This window comes from Crocuta crocuta, unplaced genomic scaffold (genome assembly GCF_008692635.1).
Source record: "Crocuta crocuta isolate KB4526 unplaced genomic scaffold, BGI_CrCroc_1.0 scaffold39, whole genome shotgun sequence".
NCBI classification, from domain to species: Eukaryota; Metazoa; Chordata; class Mammalia; order Carnivora; family Hyaenidae; genus Crocuta; species Crocuta crocuta.
This window is the reverse complement of record NW_027533334.1, coordinates 701,715-725,209: the sequence shown is the minus strand read 5'-3', so window position 1 is coordinate 725,209 and position 23,495 is coordinate 701,715. Positions and strand designations below refer to the sequence as shown.

Here is a 23,495-nt window from a genome sequence, read left to right as displayed (position 1 = left end):
GTTTCTACCAGTGTCCAATGACAAGTAGAGAGCATGTGTAGTGAGGCTAATGTTTTATGTGGTGCATTGGCAGTTTTTGAAACATTTTGAAAAATGTTACTTTTTGTTTTTTAATGGGAATTGTTTTTATGGCTTTTCAGTGACCAGGGGAGTATTCTAATAGCATTTTAACAAAGTGTAGGAAGATCTTAAGGTAAAGGTAGGAAAAGATGCCCAGTGGAACTGTTTCCTGATAATAGTGCTTTGATTTGATAAACATGCAAAAATACAGAAGAATAGTATAATGAATTTGCATATACTGATCACTTTATCGACTTATTCTATGATCTTTCCTTTTCCCCAGTTCACATTTCTTCACATGTCATAAATTTAAAATATATGTAACATCAGTCTTTATATAATTTGTTCTTTGAATCAGGATCCACCTAAGCTCCAGATGTTTCAGTCAGTTAAAATGTCTCTTAAGTTTCTGTATATGTAGATTATCTGTCCATTTCTTTGCTGTGCTTTGTTTTCTTTCCTTACAACCCTTACAAGGGTTTTTTTTTTTTCCCTCTAGAATGTCCTGCAGTCTAGATTTTACTGATCACCACCCCCACAGTGTTATTAAAATGTTCTGTCTTAGATCTAGAGCAATCCATCTTATCATAGACAGTCATCTTTATTTTACAGATAACTTCTCTAAACTTGTTTCTTATTTAGTCCAAATCCTCATTGTAGCAAATCATAATAGTTACTCTGTAATTCAGAGCCTGTAGTCCTTCACCATACCAGTTTGCAGTCTTGGCAGAAATTTTGAATCATTTTGGGGGAGCTTTCAAAAAACTTACTGCCTCAGCGTAACCTCAGACCAAGTCAAAGTCCATATTCTCTAAAGCTCCTTAGGTGATGACATTGTACAGGAGAAGTGGAAAAACTACTCTGCTACCCCGGATCATCACTTCATGTGTTGTGTTAAAAATATGCAATGCTAAGACTGTGGAACATTATTTTACACTACATTGATTATACTGTAATTTAATTTTCATGTCTCTGTCTTATAAGTTCCATTGTATAAAATATGTTTCAAAGAATTCCTCTTATTTTGTGTGTTGCATCTGCATACCTAAAACATAAATTTGGTTCACTATGGAGAAAGGTTTCTTTAATTATTTCATGCCTTGATTTTTAAAAGCATATTTTGTTTGTTTTATCAATAACAGCCAGGCAGAATTATTTCAGGCATAGCTCCCTTATACACCAAAGGATTTTTTATTATATTGTGTACTCAGAGGCACTACAAGGAGAGGGAAACCAAGAAATATACCAGGCTGTAAGTCATTCATCTGCATCTCTTGAACTTGTCCATCAAATACCTTTAAAGTTTGATGTACTTGACAAGTGAGCAAGAAACTAACAGTATATAGTCTAACACAGAGGCTACCCTGATAAGCTTAAAATATCTTTAAAGCCTGTCTTTAAGATTCATGTGAATTTTGCATTATTTTTTTAAAATTTGTCTGTTGTATTATAAACAATTTTTAAATTTTCTTATGAAGTAAAAGTGATGCCACAGTAATGTAAGTCAGTTTTATTCTGTCGCCAGGTACCACATGGCTCGTGATTGTACCCCTCAGACCGTATCACCCTGAACCCCAAGTACCAACTTCAAGAGACTCCCAGTTAGAATCCTTTGAAAGTTTTGGGTTTCAAAGTGTCACATGTGTTGGTGTGCCAGTCTTGCTGCTTGATGACACAGGTCTCAAAAGTGGAGCTTTTCAAGCTACAGTTGCTTTTTGTCCCACTTGCTTTGGGTTGACTTTGGCTGTTTCTGGGATAAAAGCTGGCAGAAAGTTTTCCGTTTTTTTCATGTCTAAAGTTAATTTTATACCACTTCTAGTTCAATACTTTTCATAATCTAGACCTACTAACCAAAACACCCACTGTCCCTAAAGTGATAAAAACAATTAGTAATTGACTTTATTATATTAGCTTTAATCAGTTTATTTAGAAGTTTACCTCCCAGGTTTATATTTATTGATTAATTTAAAATATGAGTTTACTAGTAGTATGTGCCAAAAGATTATATGGCATAATAGTGTTTTTCATTTTTACACGTAATGATTACTATTAGAAGAATACTGCTTTGATGTAGTCCTCATTTCTCACCCTTGCCAAAGCAGTGATAAAAATGTATTTCATTCGATGTTTGGTTTCTGAGGTGACTTAAATTGTTTGGTTAATATTTTCGCCCTTAAGTTGTCCAATAGCAAGTATTCTGATATTTTATTAAACAAGAATTTTTTAAAGGATTTATTTTTTAACTTATGTATCTGAGAGAGAGAGAGAGAAAGCATAAGAAGGGGAAGGACAGAGTAAGAGGGGGAGAGAGAATTCCAAGCAGGCTCCATGCTGTCAGCACAGAGTCCAACAAGGGGCTCAGTTCCATGAGCTGTGAGATCATGACCTGAGCCAAAATCAAGAGTTGAACGCTTAACCAAACGCTTAGCCACCCAGGCACTCCGAAACAGAAAGATTTTTTTTTTTTAATTAAAGCACAAGTAATGCCAAAATTAAAATTTAGGCAATATATATAAAACAAAATAAACTTCCTTAACCGTTTCTCTGCCTAACCAGCAAAATCCATACAGAATTGGATTTTGTTCAAAATGAAAGTATTTTCTATGTCTAAGTCATTAAATATAGAGGTTATATATCTTAAATAAAGGCAGTTAAAGAAACATATGCTTTTTATACTGATCAAATCACATAATATTACAAACCATAACTCCACAAGTAGCTTAATAAGTTTGACAAAAAGGTGGAAATCAAAAGCATTAAAAACAATTAGAATTTGGGGGACTGTCAGTTTGATTTCTGTTGCAGACAGTAAGTTCTTAAAGTATTATTTTCTAAATTAAGCAAAACTGAATTTATAAGTTAATATAAATTTTCTTCAATAATATTACTATATGAAGTATTTTTTTAAACCATTTCATTGAGGTAGGATTGACATACAAAAAGCTGTGCGTATTTAATATGTACAGCTTGATAAGTTTGGAGACATACATCCATAAATATATGTCCATAAAAACCAGCACCACAGTCTGTGCCATAAATGTATCCATCATCTCCAAGAGTATCTTCCTATCCTCTTTATTATTATTATTATTATTTTATAATAAGAACACTGAACATAAAATCTGTGCTCTTAGATTTTCATGTATACACTACAGTATCACTGTAATAAGCACTATGCTATGAATAGATCTCCAGTTCGAGACTATATAAATTTTCTCTTAGTAGCATTTGATACTCATTAAGCATGTTAGGCATGATTATTTTGACTAATAAAAATAAAAATGTTAGCTTAGGATGTTATCTACCTCAGCAAAGTTTGAACTAATGTTTTTCTTTTTAATATTCTCCCTTGATAACTAACCAAAAGTTATGGGCTATAAAATTTCCATTAAAAATCCAAAATTTTATTTAATATGGAGTATGAGAAGAGACAGGATGGATGAATGACAGACTAACTGATGGTTTTAAATATTAAAATTACTTATATTACCTTAAATATTGAGTAGGGTGGATTTCATATAATTGCTCCTCGTAGACCACTCCCAACTCGAAATCAGATATAATTTCAACACCAATAAAAAAAGAAGAGGAAAAAAAGATTATTTTTTTAATGTCTGTTTTATTTATGAGAGAGACAGAGCATGAATGAAGGAGGGGCAGAATGAGAGGGAGACACAGAATCCAAAGCAGGCTCTAGGCTTCGAGCTGTTAACAAAGAACTGGGTACAGGCCTCAAACCCATGAACCTGAACCATGAGATCATGACCTGAACTGAAGTTGGTTGCTTATCCAAATGAGTCACCCAGGAGCCCCAAGGAAAAAAGATTAAATTGAATATCTGAATTATGAGGACAGGTTGAATTATGAATTATGTTCAACCTTTAAACTGGTTATATTCTTACAAGTACTTCATTTTATAGTCCGTCATTTTACAACTAATGGTAAAGTAAAATCTCCTTCAAGCTCTGGGATATCTAGAAGTATTTAAATAATCTCGTAGGTTTTTTATAAAACACTGAAAAAAAGGACAAGAAGGAGATTTACTGAGCCCAGTTTATGTCTGTTAGATATTGTTTTTATCAGTTAGGAGATATTTGGCTTCAAGAAACCAAAAAACACTCAAATAGCTTAAATCAGTTTTTTTTATTGAGATATAATTGATATATAGTATGTTAGTTTTAGGTGTGCAACATAATAATTTGACATTTTATATACTGCAAAATGAGTACCACAAGTCTAATGTTAGCATTTGTCACCTTATAGTGTTATTTTTTTTTTCCTGTGCTGAGGACCATTTCTTAGCAACTTAGCAACTTTCAAATATGCAATACAATATTAACTAGCTAGTCATCATGTACATTACATCCTCATGACTTATTTATGTCAAAACTGAAAGCTTGTACCTTTTGACCTCCTTCACCCTTTTTGCCTACCTCCATCCAATTCCTTGCCTCTGGCACCCACCCGTCTGTTAATATGTAAACTTGGTTTTTATTGTTTTTTTAAATTCCACATATAAAAGAGATCATATAGTATTCTGGCTTTCTCTGTTGGATTTAATTCACTTAGCATAATGTTCTCAAGGTCCATCCATGTTGTTGCAAATGGGAAGATTCATTCTTCTTTTGCAGCTGTGTAGTATTCCATCGTATATATATACCACATCACCTTTATTCATTTATCCATTATTAGACACTTAGGTTGTTTCCATATCGTGGCTATTATAAATAATGATGCAGTGAACACAGAGGTGAAAATATACTTTTGAATTCATGTTTTTGTTTTCTTTGATAAATAGGAGTAGGATTTCTGAATCATGGTATTTCTATTTTTAATTTTTTGAGGAACCTCCATACTGTTTTTCATAATGGTTGCACAAGTTTACATTTTTACTAGTAGTAAAAAGGGTTCCCTTTTCTCCACATCCTCAATAACACTTCTTATTTCTTCTTGATAATAACCATTCTAACAGGTGTGAGGTGACATGTCATTGTGGTTTAGTTTTTCAAAGTATGGTCGCCAGACCATTAGCAGCAGCATTATTAAAAATGCACATTCTCAGATCCCATTCCAGTTTGCTTAATCAGAAACTGATTATGGAACCTGGCATTCGTATTTTAACAAATGTTTCAGGTCAATGATTGTGATGCAAGCTAAAATTTGAGAGCCACTGGTTTAGATCTGTAAGCACCCATTCTGTCCAGGTATGGAGCAAGCCTTCTCAGAGACATGGCTGAAAAGATACTTGAGCAAAATCACAACTGTATTAGGAAGAAACTGTACAAGTGGTGGATGTTGACAAGATAACTAGCAAAATAAGCTGTCATATGCTTGGGGTGTGTATTTGTGTATTTAAGCCACATTTCGGTACATATGTAATATTTTTAATTTTAGAAAATTTGGCTGGAAGTGATGATAGGTTTTCAAAATGGCAGCCCACTACTGCCAAATCATGTTGTTGGTGTGTATAGAGGGTGTGCCATGATGAGGGAAGGCAGTGACCTTGGTGCAATGTGTAATGAGACTGTGTATAGTGAGGTGAGTGTGGATATAGTTACAGTGTACTTTTAGGGGACGGTGGGAGAGAGAGATTAGGATAAGTGTGGTTGGGCTGGTTGGATAGATAGGAATAGCTGATGTGAGAGAGAAAGAGGGTATTTAGTGTGGGGTGTGCTGTGTTCTGTGCATGCACATCATGGAATGTGGAGGAAGAAGATGTAGAGCTGTGGATAGGTCGTATGTGTATGAAGAGTGGCATTGTGCATACAGTTTTGTTTGAACACAATGTAAGAGAAGAGGAGCTCTTTTAAATGGAAGAAATAGGCGTATTATTATGACATTGATAGTCTAGTTAAAATTGAGCTATAGATAGTTTTAGTTTATAGCCATAGTATTTAATCTTAAAAGTTCACTTCTTTGGTTAGATTCAGTATACCACTGATATGTAGGTATACTAAATATAAGTACCTTTTGAAGAAATTAGGTAATTAGAAAATACAGTTTAAAATTTGACTGTATAGTGGTAGAGGAATTTTTGGGTCACTTTAATATTTATATAGGATTTATTTGTAATGGATTTGTTTCATTTTTACATAGACATTCTATAAAATTTTAGGGTTGATTCTCAAAGGGATTTCTCATTGCTTAATGTTTACATAAAAGGTGACATTTTATGGATTTTTTTAGGTGTAAATAAAGAATAAAATTGTGTGACTGTATGAGCAAAACAAAATGTTAGTTGAAATCATTTGTGCACTTTAGGAGGGATGCTGGAAACTGCACTTAGCACTTTTTTATGATAGATATTTTTAGTGCATTTCTTAGTGTACTCGTGTTTGCAAATACGTGCTCTGTGTCTTTAAACTTTTGATCCTTTTTTTTCCACATTTGGGTACAGTGCAACCAAACTTAAACATGGGAAACCTTCTCTTCCCTCCCTGGCTTTACAGTCTCCACTCAGAACTATCTTTGCAGTGGATACTACTTAGTGATTAGCTCTCTGTCTTGTCAATCAAATCTTTGTCTCTGGCAAACTGTTTTGTCACTGTAGTAGGGCTCTTGTGCTGAAAATTTATCTTTAACAGAGGAAGAATGCTTTTTAAAACAGTCCTTATGAGATTTTTGTTATAACTTAATTTGCTCTGGAAAGGAAATGTCTCGTCTCTGGTATGGGAAAAAAGGGAGAAGACATCAACCACTTAATCATAAATATACCCTGGTAAATCTTAGTCAATGATTTCAATTTCTGTATTTACTAGTCTTTTTATGGTGACATGATGAAAAATTATACTATTTCTGAAAGTTTAAGTGAAAAGAATATTTATAGAATACAAAGTTGTATGATTACAAAAAAGTACCTTTATTTCTGCCAATCCTAAATATCTTCAAAAAAAGAAATGAATAAAAACTGTAATTTTGTTTTGTGAAAGTCTTGGTTTTCCTATTTTACATCAACAGGAAGTTATCAAATTTGATGCCTTAATTTTTAATTTAAGCTGACCTTTATAGGAAAATACTCTGATTATTTTCTTAAAAATGAATTGAGTGGAAAAATCAGTGAATTCACTTTAATTTTTATTGACTGGATCCCAGACTGCATACATTTTTAATATTGTGTCTTAAGAATATTATTTTAGTACTTTTGAAAAAAGGCTTTTTTAATCTATCCAAAAAGTTTCTAGTAGTGCTAAACCAATGTGAAACTTTAAGTGCATGGAGAAAATTTCAGCCTTACTGGAGAATCCTAATTTTTTTTTCAGTAAAAATATATGTGCATCATTTGTTAGAAAAATGTATTACCAATTGTTCTTTCTGTGGTAATTTAAGATTATAATTTGCCTTATGAATATTGATTTTATTTTTACTGTTATCGTGGGTAATTTAAATAAAGCTAGATAAATACTTAGAGCCAAGAATAACTTTGGAAGATGTCTCCAAAGCAACCTGTCACCCACAAATGTTAAGCTTGTGAAAATACCAAAATTATTTCAACTGGTATTAGTTTTTACTGGGTTTGGCAGTACTTTGTTATGTCTTTTTATTTGTAAGCTGATTAATTTCAGATTTTTGTTTTTATAGTACATCAGCACAGAGGGATGTAGCTATCTGAAAGGATTAAATTTGTTAAAATTGTGACCAGATTTATCATCACGTTAGTTATTAACACAGGTGTGTTTTTCTTTTTTTTAAACCAAGAACTGTGGAGCATTCATGTATTTTTTATTGGAAGTTCAAATAAGTGTTTGTTAAAACTTTAATACAATTTATTCTAAGTACAAGCAAAATTGTGGATGTTTTGAATTTTACAGATCGTCATAATGTACATTACATACTTATTAGCACACTTGCTATTTCCTGTTTTTAACCTTATAGGAAGTTAATGTGTGGTTTTGTCAGATATGAGAGCATACTTCTCACCGGTCTTCAGTTCTGCCCCTGCATCTAGTTTATATGTTATTTCATTTAACCTCCACAATAACCTTGCAGAATCAGAATTACTCCCCATTTTAAAGATGAGGAAACAGGTATGAAGTGGTCGCTGAACTAAACTGTCAGAGAACACAGAGACAGCTTGACTCTATCACATTCTTTACCTCACCAGGATGTATTTGAGAGTTTCTAAAAATGGTACAATACAGTGTGCTGTTTTGATGTGTAGACAAGTTCAGGTTCTGGTTTTTTAGTTGTTTTCCATGCTTTAGAGTAGATCCCCTAGTAGCTGGAAGGCAGGAGAAAGCTTAAGAAAGTAAAGATTAAAAGGATAGCAATTCTTGTTTTGTAGATTGAGATTACCTATAAGATTTTCCTGAAAAGGGGCTCTTTCTGTTTTAAAATCAAAATTAGAAAATGATTCTTTCAGAAGAATAACCCGCATGTTGTAGCTTTTCACAGTTCTTCATATCTTTATTCAACTTATCAGGAGAATGGTATCTATAGACCTAGTTTATATGGCTATGTATTTATGTAACCCAGAACAGTTTTCTAAATGCTCATGTATGCAGTATCATATTTCACCTTACAGTAACCCTGCATGTTAACTGTTACACCTATAACAGATGTAGGTTATTTTCATTTTACAAATGAGTTCATTTCAGGCTCAGAAATATAACTAATAGCTAATAGGTAAAATGTTCTCTAAGATATACGGAATGAAGTTAAACCTTTGCCATTTAGTTTCAGTAAGAACCATATTGATAAAGCATGCTTAACTTTCCTGTCTTTATTTTTTTAAGGCTGTTTTAGAGGGGTTTTTTTTGACAATCTAAACTTTAATTTCTAACCATTTACATGAAGCTGTATATTTGATGTAACCATATGCTGTATCCTGCCTTTTTAGTGTCTGCCAGTTAATTATAATTTGCTTGAATGTTATAAGCCTATTTTATAATCGGAATTTAGGCTTAATCAGATTAAAGTCACAAATCATTAAATACAGCAACATTGTTTTATCTCTATCAATACTTCATTAATTTAGTCATCATTTTTTTTCTGTTTAGGCTCTTAAATATGACAAGACAAACTTTTTGTACTTAGGCTTTCATATATGAAAACACAAGAGAAAAATCCTATGATAAATTATTTACATGTCTGCAAGAATTAGTTTATACCTAAAATTTTAAGAAGAGCTACATTAAATGTAAAAATCTTCCCAGTGACCATGATTCAAGATAATAATCATGTTAATGAGAAAAATAGTTATCATACTCTGTACTTCTAATAATACTGTTTTATTCTAAACACTTAGCATCATTTATTTTGTTTCATCGTCATTGTGAATATTGCTACTCTCATCTCCATTTTAAGAAATAGAGACATATAACACCCATACTACAACTACTAAGGATTAGAGCTACTGTTTGAATCAAGGCATTCTGGCTTTAGCGTATGCCCTTAAATTCTTAGCTGTGTTCTCTCTCAAAATCTTCACAACATAATCAGGGAAAGGAAATTAACATTTATTTTGTGCATTTAATGTGTCTGTTTTTATTTTATATATATCTTACATACACTATCATTTATTCCTTGTAAAGTGCTTAAAATATTATTTGTTTAAAGACTAGAAATGGAGAGATTAAATGCAGTTGCTCAAGATCACAAATCTAGTAAAACGCAGAATAGAAATTAAGACATAGGTTTGAATCCAAACCCAGTGTTTTTTTCTGTGCCATTCTTTGTTGCCTACCTATAATACATATTCCCAGGAAATTTATTAATCGACCTAGTTCTAGTCAGCAACCTAAGTGAAAAGATATATGCATATATATTCAGTGTAGAATATTTTTCTTTATTTGACTTAGTTGAAAAGCATATTTATTACATGTACAAGTTATGAGGCATAGTCATAAAATGAGTATCTATGATCCCACTTACCCAGCTTAAGAATTAGAGCATTACTAATGCAGTTCTATCAGCCTGTCTTTTTCCATCTTATCTCATGTCTCCCTCGGATTGGTAACCACCTCCCTGAATTTTGTGCTTATCCTTCTCTTGCTTTTTTTTTTTAATTAATAGATTTTGTTTTTGGAGCAGTTTTAGGTTTACAGAATAATTGAATGGAAAGAGACTTCCCATATACTCCTCCCTCCCCCAGCATACACACAGTACTCTTATTATTCACATCTGGTATTGCTATGGCATATTTGTTACAATCTGTGGACTAATATTATAGAATATTATCACCCAAAGTCCACAGTTTACCTTAAGGTCTATTCTTTGTGTTGTACATTCTTTGGAACGGCATATGCCATTATAGGACGATACAGTATAGTTTCACTGCCCTAAAAGTTCCCTATACTGCCTCTGTTTTTTCTTCTTTACCAGAATACTTAGTAACCACTGATACTTTTCCTGTTTCTGTCATTTTGCCTTTTCCAGAGTATCATATAGTTGCCATCACACAGTATATAGACTTTTCACAATGGGTTTTCACTTAGTAAGATACATGTAAGGTTCCTCACTGTTTTTTAATGGCTTGATAGCTCATTTATTTTTAGCGCTGACTTAATATCCCATTGTCTAGGTGTACCAGTTTTGTTTTATTCTTTTACCTGTTGAAGGACATCTTCGTTACTTCCAGGTTTTGACACTAATAATAAAAAGCTGTTTTATGTGCAGATTTTGTGTGAACTTAAGTTTTCAACTAATTTGGACAAATACCCTGGAGCATGATTGCTGGATTGTATGATAAGTGTATGTTTAGTTTCGAAACAGTCTACCAGACTGTTTCCAAAGTGACAGTATCCTTTTTCACTGTACCAACAGTGAATGACAATTCCTGTTGCTCCACATACTCACCAGCCTCTGATTTTGTCAGTGCTTTGAATTTTAGCCATTTTAAATAGGTATGTAGTTATATCCCATCATTTTAATTTGTATTTTCCTTATGAAATATGATATTGAACATCTTTCCATATTCTTATTTGCCAATCAGTATATCTTCTTTAGTGAGGTGTTTGTTCAGATGTTTAGGTTGTGAGTTGGGAAATATTTCATCGCCCTCTATTTTCTGGAAGACATTATAGATAATTAGTATAATCTCTTCCTTAGATGTTTGATCAAATTTACCAGTAAATCCATCTGGATTCACTCCAGATACTCAAGAGCTAGAGGTCATAACTACTTTGAGTTTCTTCCTAAGTACAGAGTCAGCTACCATAGTGTATGTATTGTTGCTTTCCAAAGTCAATATGATGATAATGGCGCAAGTGGAAATCTGTCTAGTTTATCCTTAAAAATTCTTATGTCTTTCATAACTTTCAACAAGTTTACATAGCTTTTCATAGAGGTATCTTGATGTTTCCTAGTAAGTAATTCATTTTAGTTGGATACAACTGGGCCTCATGCTGTTTTGGAAGGTTAGTAATTATTAATTCACTTTCTTGAAGAAATACAGGCCTGCTCCATTGACCTATTTTTTTTTTTAAGTGTTGGTGGTTTATATCTTTCAAGGAATTGGTCCATTTCATCTATGTTATCAAATTTGTGGGTATTGAGTCCATTTATAATATTCCTTTATTATCCTTCTAATGTCCATGGGATCAACAGTGATGACCCCTCTACGTTTCTGATATAATATATTCTTCTCTTACTTATTTTAGTTAGCTTGGCTAGAGGTTTATCGATTTTATTGATCTTTTCAAAGAACTGGCTTTTTGTTTTACTGATTTTCTCTGTTGATTTTGTTTTTAATTTCATTGATTTCTGCTCTAATTTTTTCACTATTCTCCAGGTTTAATTTGTTCTTTTTCTAGTTTCCTAAGATAGAAGCTTGTTGATTTTAGATCTTTTCTTTCCTCATATATACATTCTGTGCTAAAATTTTTTTCTCTAATTCCTGCCTTTATTACATCCCAAAATGTTGATACTTTTTGGAATTTTTTTCCATCTAGTTCAGACATTTCAAATTTTTCCCAGGGCTTTTGTGACTATGCATTAATGTGTGGGTTAGAAGTATTTGTGGATTTCCCCACTCATTCTCTGTTACAGATTTCTAGTTTAATTCCGTTGTGGTTTAAGAGCATACTTTTTATGATTTCTGTTTGTTAACATATGTTTTGGACCAGAATGTGGTCTGTCTTAATCAATATTCCATGTGAGTTTGAAAAGAAGGTATGTTTTGTTATTGTTGGATGAGTAGTCTGTATATGTCAGTTAGATCCAGTTAATTGAGGGTTGTTTTTTTTTCAGTTCAACTATGTTCTTACTCATTTTCTGCCTGCTGGATTTGTAAATTACTGATTAGAGGAGTTTTGAAGTCTCCAACTGCCAATAGTGGATTTATATATTTCAAGATTATGTAATGAATATTCTTTTCCCCTGATATACCATGGAGAAAATAAGATTATTCCCCTTTTATGAGATTCACTTCTTATATTTATTGTGTCAGGAAGCTAAACAGGGGCGCCTGGATGGCTCAGTCGGTTAAGCATCCGACTTCGGCTCAGGTCATGATCTCACAGTTTGTGGGTTTGAGCTCCACATTGGGCTCTGTGCTGACAGCTAGCTCGGAGCCTGGAGCCTGTTTCAGATTCTGTATCTCTTTCTCTCTCTCTCTGACCCTCCCCTGATCACACTGTCTGTCTGTCTGTCTGTCTGTCTGTCTGTCTCTCTCTCTCTCTCTCTCTCTCTCTCTCCCTCAGAAATAAATAAAACATTAAAAAAATTTTTTTGAAAAAAAGCTAAAACAGCATACACATAGTATAATTGAATGGTTTTGAGTAGTTAACAGGTTTCCTTTTGATTAAAAGAACAGTGACTATATAACAGGTTTCCTTTTGAGTAAAAGAACAGTGACTATATAACAGGTTTCCTTTTGATTAAAAGAACAGTGACTATATCTGCCTTCTCATGAAAATGTAGTAGGAGTCACCTGCAAATATACTAAAGAGGAAGTAATTTTAAATATAGAAGTTTTATTCAAATCAAAACTCTGATGATATATTCTGTTTTCAGTTCATTCTGGATTACATCTTTTTTTCCTCTTTTATTTTTTGGCTTTCTAATTTATGATTCTCTATTTGCTTCTTTTACACCTTATTTATTATAGGCCCATAAAATGTTATTTTGAGAGCAGTGGCCTAAGGCTACCTAAGGAGCAAAGTTTTAACCTAACCCAGGTCTTATTTTGTAATAAAGACTTTGTTGTGTATGTGTAAAACAGAAGGTTATGTGATACCAGGGAAGCTGTTATATGCCTTTTTAGTTAGCTACTGCAACCTCAACTCAAAGTTCTCCTTGTTAAACGTATTTTTGGATACCAAAGTATAAATGGCATTGATTAGGTAATATTATTCTTTCTACTCTAAAGAATGAAAGTAAGGAATAAAAATGGCACATTCAGAGTTATATACCAGGTTTTGTTAGCTTGCCAGGCACTTGGAAGAAGGGAGGTTTTGGTTTGTGGGGTAATCTCAGGGAAATACTGGGAGGAAGATTGTGAGACCATGATATTGGTCTGTATGTCTGGGAGAAGAACTTGTTCTTGTTTGTGGCACTGACAGCAACTCTACCTTTTCTCTAGCTTTAGCTTTTGTTCTATACTGGTGTTTTTTGGTTCCTCTGTAATAGCAATGGGTGGACTTAATCCTGCCTTTACATTTTGTATTCTGTGAAAATAAATGCTTAGGGAAACATTTATCTGTGTGAGAGTCCTTTGTCAGACTGCAGACTGGAGAGTTGTGCTTACTTGTGCAGAGAGTAGGTCAGACTACTGAGTTCCCATAGAAGGGGTTTTAGCAGTGTGCACACCACTGTATTCCTCAAGAAATGACTTATTAGTGAGACAAGGAATACACTTTTCATTGAGATCTGGGTGTCTTCATCTGTGATGCTTCACAATTGGGAGTGTGATGTAGGACATTTTGTAGAAATGTGTCCATTTTCTACTTAGGTCTAATATTTTGGTAAATAAATTTTGTACATGAAGTATGATATACTAAGAAGATAAAAATTAATTTAAGACTAATTGAAGTTCTACCATATATACTAGGACGCTGTATCTCTACATTCATTTACTTTGAGATGAAGTATGTTTCTGTGCTCATTTGATTTCAAACCTTTTTTCTTTATCAATTTACAGATTCTTTTGACAGTTTTGTATGTCTTCATTCAACACATTATGAATAAATATTTAAGATTCAGGAAATGATTAGTTTATAGGTCCCAAAATAGTTTTTTACAAAAAAAATATGAACTAGTAAAGGTAGATTTGTGACATTAAAGAAGCTGTAGATTTACCAAATGTTACAAGCTTATACTTAGGATGGCAGTTCATGCTTGCCTCACTGATATCCTACTCAGTGATACTGTTACAGCTAGATTATACGTGATTCCTTTTGTGAGCATAATTTAATTTTTCTTCCATTGAAGAAATGTATTTGATATGGTAAAGGAAGGAGCTCTAAGAAGTAAGTGTAAAATTAATGTTAACTAGAAAGGTAGAAGGAATGCAGAGGAGTAGGTAAGTCCTATAACTTGAAAACTCCTGGCGAGGAAACTTGATTAGATTGAATGCCATGGGAAAAAGAAAACACATAACTGGCCATTAAGTATTTTGTAGAGATGTCTTTTTACTGGCCACATAAAAGCAAGGCTGTGATTTTTCTTTCAGGACCTAATTTTTCATCTTTATTGAAAAATTTTTTTGTTTTTAATCGAGAGGTCTTTATTTTTTTTAATGTTTTTATGTTTGTTTATTTTTAAGAGTGAGAGGGATAACAGAGAGTGGGGGTTGGGACAGGGAGAGAGGGAGACACAGAATCCCAAGCAGGCTCCAGGCTGTGAGCTGTCAGCCCAGAGCCCTACCCTCAAACCCACAAACCAAGAGCCGAAGTTCTGAGCCAAAGTCAGACACAACCAACTGACCCAGCCAGGGGCCCTGAAAGGTCTTTAATGTATCTAATACTGAAATTTAAAATTAAGTTTAGAACAGTCAGAATAAATAAGATAGTTGAGCTCTCAAAACTGAAATAATTTACTATCAAAAATAAAAATAAGGAGGGGCATCTGGGTGGTTCAGTGGGTTAAGCGTCGCACTCCTGGCTTCAGCTCAGGTCGTGATCTCACAGTTTTTGAGATCCAGCCTGGAGTCGGGCTCTTTGCTGACAGAGTGGAGCCTGCTTGGGATTCTCTCTCCCTCTCTCTCTGCCCCTTTCCCGCTCGTTCCCCCACCCCCAAAGTAATAAACTTCAAGTAAGTAAATAAATACATAAGCAGGGTCTTCAGACATTATCCTTTAGTCCTTAAGGTAATTGGTGAAAAATGACAAGTAAAAGTAATGTTAATAATAATAGCTATCATTTACTATGTGCCAGACACTATACACAATCGTTTATTATTATTTTTTAATGTTCTTAAATTTACTTAAGATTGCATTACATCTCTATACCAACTTGTGGGGAAAATGCCATATTTACAATATTCAGTATTCTAGACACAAACATGATATATCCCTCCATTAATTTAAGCCTTTTAAAAGTTCCATCAGTCTATTTTTTAACTAAACCATAGGCTTTATTCAGATATTACCAGATGTTCACTTAATACCCTCTTTCTACTCCAGGATCCCATACTGCATTTATTTTTTTTTAATTTTTAATTTTAATTTTTTCTTTGTTTCTAATTTAAACTGTAGTTAACATGTAGTGCAGTGTTGGTTTCAAGAGTAGAATTCAGTGATTTATCCCTTCCGTACAACACCTAGTGCTCATCATGACAAGTGCCGTCCTTAGTACCCATGTAGCCCAACTTCCACCCACCTCCCTCCATCAACCCAGTTTGTTCTCTGTCTACTCAGTCTTTACAGATATGCATTTTATTTTCTCTTTTTATTTCATAAAAAATTTATTTTGTATATGGTCTTCTTATTTCTTTTGTTTTATGGAGAAATAGATAAAGAAGGGCCTGAACCCAGATCCATCTGATCCTCTAGAGCTGGAGATCATAACCATTTTGGGTTTCTCCCTGAGGAGAGAGTCAGCTGTCATACGGCACACATATGACACACATAGTGACTTTTACACACTTTGTAAAAGTCAATACAGTGCCCAAACAGAAGTCCAGTTTCTTTTCTTTTTTACTATTTTCATGGCTTTTGTGGCTTTCAGCAGGTTTACATAACTCTTCAGAGTTAACCTTGATGTTCACTGGTGGCTAATTATTTTAGTTGGCTAGAATAAGAGCTTTTTAAGACCTAGGTTATAAAGTCTTTATGGGCCAGTGGTTTAGCTACACTGATCACAAGAGGAATCTGTTTTAGCTCAGGAGCGTCAGCACGTATTTATGACACCACCAGAGTTCACTATATTATGGTCTCTGTTTTGGGAATTATGTCATGATCTGAGAAAGCTGTTATCTGTTGTGTCAACCTGAGGAAACTTGTCATTTTTGTGGACTTTTTGTGATAATGTTCATCTGTCATATATGGCTTTCAAATTCATTATGCAGGAGATGGGTCTAGGCAATTATAGAAGACAAAAAGTTTTTCTTAGAAATTTAGAATGTAGGAATGTTATGTAGCTTTAGTCACAAATAGCTTCTGCAGTACCAACCATAAAGAAATAGTATAGAGGAAAGAAAAACTGAAAACAATTATGTAAAAAGACAGAAACAGACTTGACTGGGAAGATACTGTTGATTTGTTACACTTTTGAAAATCTAATTTTTACTTTCTGGATCTTATTTTTCTTACTGACTTACTAGGTTTTTAAATGTACTTCCTATCTTATTCTCACTTCCCTTTTTTCTGATACATATATATAGTATAGGTATGTTTCTTACCTTTGCCTAGAAGAAATTCTTCTGCCGTTGCCATTAGGATATAATGTTTGAGCTAAACTGATTTCGAGGGGAGAATTAAAACTACCATTTTCTTTGTAAGATACCCACCATTATGATTTTAGATGTTATCTTTGATGTTAGCAAAGCTTGTTGTTTTCTGTAGTGTTTCCTTTATGAGCAACTGTAATTCTCTTTACTCAGATTCTGTCTATATGAAGCAGTTTGTAAACCTTATATTGTGAACCATTTGGACACAGTGATTTTAAACTCGAATTTCATGTTTATTTCACTGTAGTTTGATACAGAAATCTCCAGGATTTTCAACATGGAGTGGGGAAAGAAACCCTGATTACAGTTCTCCTCCTCCATTAAAATTTCTCCTTTTTTTTTTTTTNTTTTTTCTTTTTTTTTTTTTTTTTTTTTTTGGTTTTGTTTTGGTTATTTTTCTCAACTGTCAGTGGAATTATTGTCTTCCTGTCTCCATATTCAGGTAGTGTCAGTGGCTGAGTATCACCGCAGGATCGATGCTCTAAATACTGAAGAACTGCGCACACTCTGCAGACGTCTCCAGGTGCCCCATTCAGTAGTTTAAACCCCTCCGGAGATTGAATACTCCCTGTTTTTAGTGTCTTTCGTCAGGACAAATCTCATTTTTTAAGGATTTGTTTTGACTGCAGCACTAAAATAACCCCATCAGAAAATTCCTTTTTGTATTAAAGAGTATAGTTTTGTCTTGAAGAGCTCTAGGATTATCTTTTATATCATCTTTTCCTTTTAAAAATATTCAGAGGAATTTTCTGTCACTGTAGAACTGTTCTTAGTACTGTGTGCTTCTTAGAGCAATGAGGAGTGTTCATTTAATTTTAACATTGGAAGAATGTTTTTGGGTTTGAGATTGAATCTTTACTAAACAGAATCTGAAAGATGAGGTACTATTGGAAAATTTAAAAACCTTTAATGAATAGCAAGGCTTAAATATTTTTCTCTTCCTTAAGGCTATTTCAGTTGTATCAACCCCACGTCACATATTTAATGAGATAAATTGTTTTTGATCTTGAAGTATTCCTGGTTGGTATTAGAAATACTTTGGAATAATATACTCTTGACATCAGAACTGAATAAATTTTTTTTAATTCCATGAAATAATCTTTCTGATTTTTTTTAGAAACAAGAGAGTGATACAGTTGAACTCATTTTTCAGTTTTGTGTATTATTGTGTGCTTTCCTCTTCTTAATGAGATATGCTTTCATGACTGTGCTAGAACTACTGAACTTTTTTCTTTTAATGCTTCTCATGCTGCCTTGGATTTTTTTTAAACTTTCACATCATCATTAAAATAAGGGTAAAACATGATGATGTGAAAGAATTAATATAGCTTAACTTCTCATCAAAAAGCAATACAGTTCTAGAACATGTATTGGTTGAAAATATATGCTATTTAGGTTTGGTAAAAAATCTGTAAAAGGAACAAAATAATTTACCAAGATTTCATTCCTAATGGAATCACAATCACTGTGCGTTACTGCATTTTAGTTATCTGCTCCATTACAATTCACTTTTCAACTTAAACATTTCATCAGTAATAATTATGTCTTATATCTTTTATTTTCTAATGTTACTGTTTTATATATTTAAAATTAATATAAAAAAGTGTCAACAGAATAAATTGTATAGGAGTTTGTTTTGAGTTAATCAACATTTTTATCATTTTAAGAATGTCAGATCATGTCTATCAAGCAAAAGCATATATTCTTTTGTAATGCATCAAATTCATCTAATTTTAAAAATACAGTTATGGAAAATCTTTTAAATTTATTGTGTGGTAAAACTAGATTTAAAGAACAGTGTTTAGAAAGTAAAAACTAAGGCAGTTTTAAAAATAATGGTAACTGTGTCAATGAAGCATATAAACCCATGTTGTCAACACATACTGATAAAAGTTACATTTTTTATTTTACTATTCTTTAAAATTTTAGCACCCATAAAGTTTTCTTAATTATTTTTGACAAATTCTATGTTTGCTGTGGGGGAAAAAACCCCACTTATTTTAAATAGCACAGATAAATAGCAAGCTAGCTGGTTCACTTTTGCCTTTCAATAGCAAAATTAAAGCATGCATGTGACTTTTCCTTTTACACAGAAAAATGAATGTTAATCATTATATATAGCCATCATATGGTAGATGAGAAAATATCTGCCTATAGTTAAAAAATCCTTTTCTATGTTGCGTATGCCATTGTTATTACATGAGCATGAGCATCCTTTGCCTTCTAAAATCCTAAATTAATGTTTTAGCCCCCATTTTTAAAGTAAAAAGTTTTATGTTTCTCAAAAGGCAGTAATTTTTAATGTCTATTGTAATTTTATATTAACATGCTACTGCTGTTTACTTCTTTAGATTACTACAAGAGAAGACATAAATTCAAAGCAGATTGCTCCAGTGAAAGCAGACCTGGAGTCTGAATCTTTTCGACCAAACCTAAGTGATCCCAGTGAACTCTTACTGCCAGATCAGATTGAAAAGGTATGACATACCCACAGATGTGCATTTCTGAGTATGTGCCTATGGAGTAAAACAGCCTCTTTGCAGTTGCTTTCAGAACTAAAGAAGCAGGGTTACTGCTATTAGTCTTCCTTCCCCAAGGAAAAAAAGTAGCAACTAATGTAATGGAAGATATTAGGAACAGACATTAAAATAAACAGTAGCAATTTAGATGAGATAGTCTAATAGCCAAAACTTTATTTCATTTTGTGCACTAGTTAATTGCTACATGTGATTATCTCCTGTAGTTGTTTGCAGCACCTATACGAGTTGTATACTCTTACTGTGTACATTTTATAAGTGAAGATATTTAGGTATAAAGAGATTTAGTAACTTGTCCAAAGTCACATAGCTATAAAATGTTGAAGTTTGATTTCTAACTCCAATAGTCTGTTTCTAGAGCCCATTATTTGAGAGGTTATTCATAATTAAGGTAAGAGTCCATTTAGTGTTTTTGTTAATATAGAGGGCACAAACAATAAGTAATCCCACTTTCTTGTCCCTCTTCTAATCCATGTCTGTTCCTGGGTGACAATTAATATTTCATGCTGAGAAATATATTATTCTCCAAGCATCTCTGTATCTTTGAGAATATGCTGTTTATTTTTGCAGCCTACATTTTATAAAGTACCATTAAATTGCAGCTGGCATTAGTATCTTGCACACTGCCAGTTAGTTACCAAGTTAAATGTAGTTACCAAGTTAAATATTAACATTTTAATTTTCAAAGCTTACCAAGCATCTTCCACCAAGAACAATCGGCTATCCATGGACTCTTGTTTATGGCACCGGGAAGCATGGCACAAGCTTGAAGACCCTTTATCGAACAATGACAGGTTTAGACACCCCAGTGCTGATGGTGATTAAAGACAGTGATGGGCAGGTATGAAAAGTAACTACGTAGACAACTTACCTTTAAGAGATTATAATAATAGTAACTTTTAAAGTATTTTTTATAAAAATCATATTTATTAGTGTAATAGTAACTTTTAATGTATTTTTTATAAAAATCATTTTTATTAGTGCCTTTGTGTTTAACTGACAATTATTGAGTACTTCTAATATACAAGGCATTGCTGAGTGCTACAGAGGATAGATATGAGCATGAATAATTTAAGGTATTATAGTCTGTTAGAAAAGAACATGTAAGCATACCAGTATCTCCTTGCGCAAAGCAAAATATGCCAAGTGTAGTAAGAACCTAGAGAAAGCAAAAGGAGTGTTTGGAGTTATGGGTTGTTCATATCTATTTGGAGAAGATAAGAATGAAGTTCATGGAAAGGGTGAAAATGGACAGAGTCTTTTTGAAGCATAGGTAAAGTTTTGAACATTGAAGATAATTGTGTGAGGGTGATACCAAGAGCAAGACCATAGATAAGAGAAATACTGGTTTGTTCCTGAAATAGCAAGGGGTCAATTACTAGGATTGGAGAACAATGAGAGGATGAAATAGCAGTATTAATTTAAAAAACAAGGCACTACTACTATAGACACTTTAATTGTGCTTTTTATGCACACTTGACTAATCACTGGATATGCATTGTCTTATTTAGTCATCAAAGCCCTATGAGATTGATACTTTTATCATCACAATTTTAAAGAAAAGTTAACTATGATTAAAAGAATTTCATCAACTTCCCCAAAGTTGTACACCCATTGAGAGGTAATTGCAGCATGAAAATGAACAACTACTACCTGCTATAGCATAGATAAGTGTCACAAACATAATAATGATTTAAAAACCAGACACTAAAGAGTAACTTTCTTATTATTCCATTTAAAGAAAGTTCATAAGTGGATGAAACAAATCTATGGTATTCAGGCTAGTAGTTTCCTTTGGGAAATGAGGGGTGGTAATGCAGAAGAGGCACAGACACACCTTGTGAAGTGCTAATGTTCTGTTTCTTGGTCTAAATGAAGAAGTTAAATGGGANGAAAGTGACTATACAAATCATCTGTAAATGGGTGTCTGGGTGGCTTGGTCAGTTAAGTGTCCCGACTCTTGATTTCATCTCAGGTCATGATTTCATAGTTCATTAGGTTGAGCCCCATGCCTGGCTCAGGGCTGACAGAGTGGATCCTGCTTGGGATTCTCACTNCCCCAAATATTTTTTAAAAGAAAGAAATCATTATAAAACTCTACATTTCCATTTTCTGAGTGGGAAACTTAGACCCAGAACACTGAAATAACTTGTCCAGGTTTCCTATTCACTCATTCTTTTTTCAAATTATTTACTATGTGTATTGTACTGTGTAAGAGCATAGCATTACAGATCCAAGCAATTTGAGACCCAAATTCCCTCATGGAATTTATTGTCTAATGAACGCAAAAGTAGCATACCCTGTGAGTAGCAGAATGTTTACCTATACTGAAGGGTTTTTGCTTTACTAAGTGCTATAAGCCACTGTAATGTGTTATCTTTATTGTACATGCATTGTGCACGTAAGTTGTCCTGAAATATAATAATTTTTAAAGATATTTTTAATTGTTATAATAGGCCTCTTTTTAGATTTCAAAACTAGTAAAAATTTCCCATTGAGAAACTGATATGCTTTATACTTGACAGTAATGCAAATTTTATAACAGCTGATCATGTTTCCCTTTTTTAGTAGAAGTAGATAAAACTATATTACATTTCTGGAGCTTTTTTTGGATTTTACTTAAATACAGAAATCATGCTTAATGAAACTGATAATCATGTCATTGAACATGCCTTTTTTTAATCCTTAGGTTTTTGGTGCATTAGCATCTGAGCCATTTAAAGTGAGTGATGGCTTTTATGGTACTGGAGAGACCTTCGTTTTTACATTCTGTCCAGAGTTTGAGGTAAGGACAGTTATTCCAATATTCAGTTTATAAAGAGATAGCATAATGAAAAGAACATGCACCGTGGAGTCATACACACTTGGATTTGACTCTCGTCTCTCTTTTACTAAATATAACAGCACTTTTTGACCATTTGAGATTCAGCTTTCCTGTGGATAGAATGGGGATCATAAAATACAACAAGGTGGTTTGAAAATGTAATGACCATCATATATACAGCACTTGGCATAGTGCCCAACACACGTCATGGTCTCAGTAAGGAGTATAAACATCATTGTCACTGTTCTGAATTGCCATTGTGAAATTCTTAGAAACTTCTAATGACTAAGTTTCATGGTGTATGTATTAAAAACTTAAAAAATAAATGATTTGGTTTTAAATCAAAAGTGATTACGTGACTTCTTGTTCATTATTATGGTTTGAGTAACTTGAATGCATTCTAATGCCAATAAGGTCTAAAATGTAAAGATAAACAAGAATTATAGTGAATATGTTGACTATTTAAAACATTGTGTACAATCGCAGCATCTTGGTACATTAAAGTTCATGTCAAACCTTTCCTAAGAGATGAAATTATAATCTTGAAAAAAGTAACCAACACAGCTGATTTTTTTTAAAAAATGGTCTTTAGAAACAGTTTTAATAATGAACAAAATAGAAGGGGTTCGATTAACCCATGCTTTCCATTCCATCATAAAACATACCAACCTATGCCTATGGCTACCTGGAAGCTTATAGTTGTTACAGATTTTTTAAGGTTCAGTTATGCTTGTTTTCAAGTCTTTTTATGCTGTTTCTACCTGATAATGTAATAATATATTAATCAGATGTTATAGAACTATGAAAAGGTGAATGTTAAAGTGAAGACTGTAATAAGTATCTAGGAAAAACCTGATAAAGGTGACATGCTAGAAATTGCTATTGTATTAGGTTTAAGTAAAAGTCCCCTCATAATTTTTTTTTAATTTTTTTTTAATGTTTTATTTATTTCTAGGAGAGAGAGAGACAGCGTGAGCAGGAGAGGGTCAGAGAGAGAGGGAGTCACAGACTGAAACAGGCTCCAGGCTCTGAGCTGGCAGTCAGCACAGAGCCCGACGCAGGGCTCGAACCCATGAACCGCGAGATCATGACCTAAGCGAAAGTCGGATGCTTAACCGACTAAGCCACCCAGGCGCCCCAGTCCCCTCATATTTCTTAAGTGTTTTTATGTTCCTACTGTTCTTGTAAAAAATTTAAACTAGAGGGCAACTGGGTGGCTCGGTTCAGCGTCTGACTCTTAATTTGACTTA

General features: G+C 33.3%; 1 protein-coding gene across 6 annotated transcripts in view; it reads left to right on the top strand.

The window, feature by feature from the left end:
- OXR1 (oxidation resistance 1) overlaps positions 1-23,495 on the top strand; it is a 360,417-nt gene that overhangs the window by 331,353 nt on the left and 5,569 nt on the right. For 3 of the 6 annotated variants that reach the window (XM_077748152.1, XM_077748154.1, XM_077748155.1), the window contains 4 exons: positions 17,327-17,407; positions 19,236-19,361; positions 20,110-20,262; positions 22,111-22,206. In XM_077748152.1, coding sequence (XP_077604278.1) covers positions 17,327-17,407; positions 19,236-19,361; positions 20,110-20,262; positions 22,111-22,206 — 456 coding nt within the window. Of the gene's footprint in view, positions 1-6,623; positions 6,779-17,326; positions 17,408-19,235; positions 19,362-20,109; positions 20,263-22,110; positions 22,207-23,495 lie in introns of those variants that run through there. The other 3 variants (XM_077748156.1, XM_077748157.1, XM_077748153.1) reach the window with 3 other exon arrangements.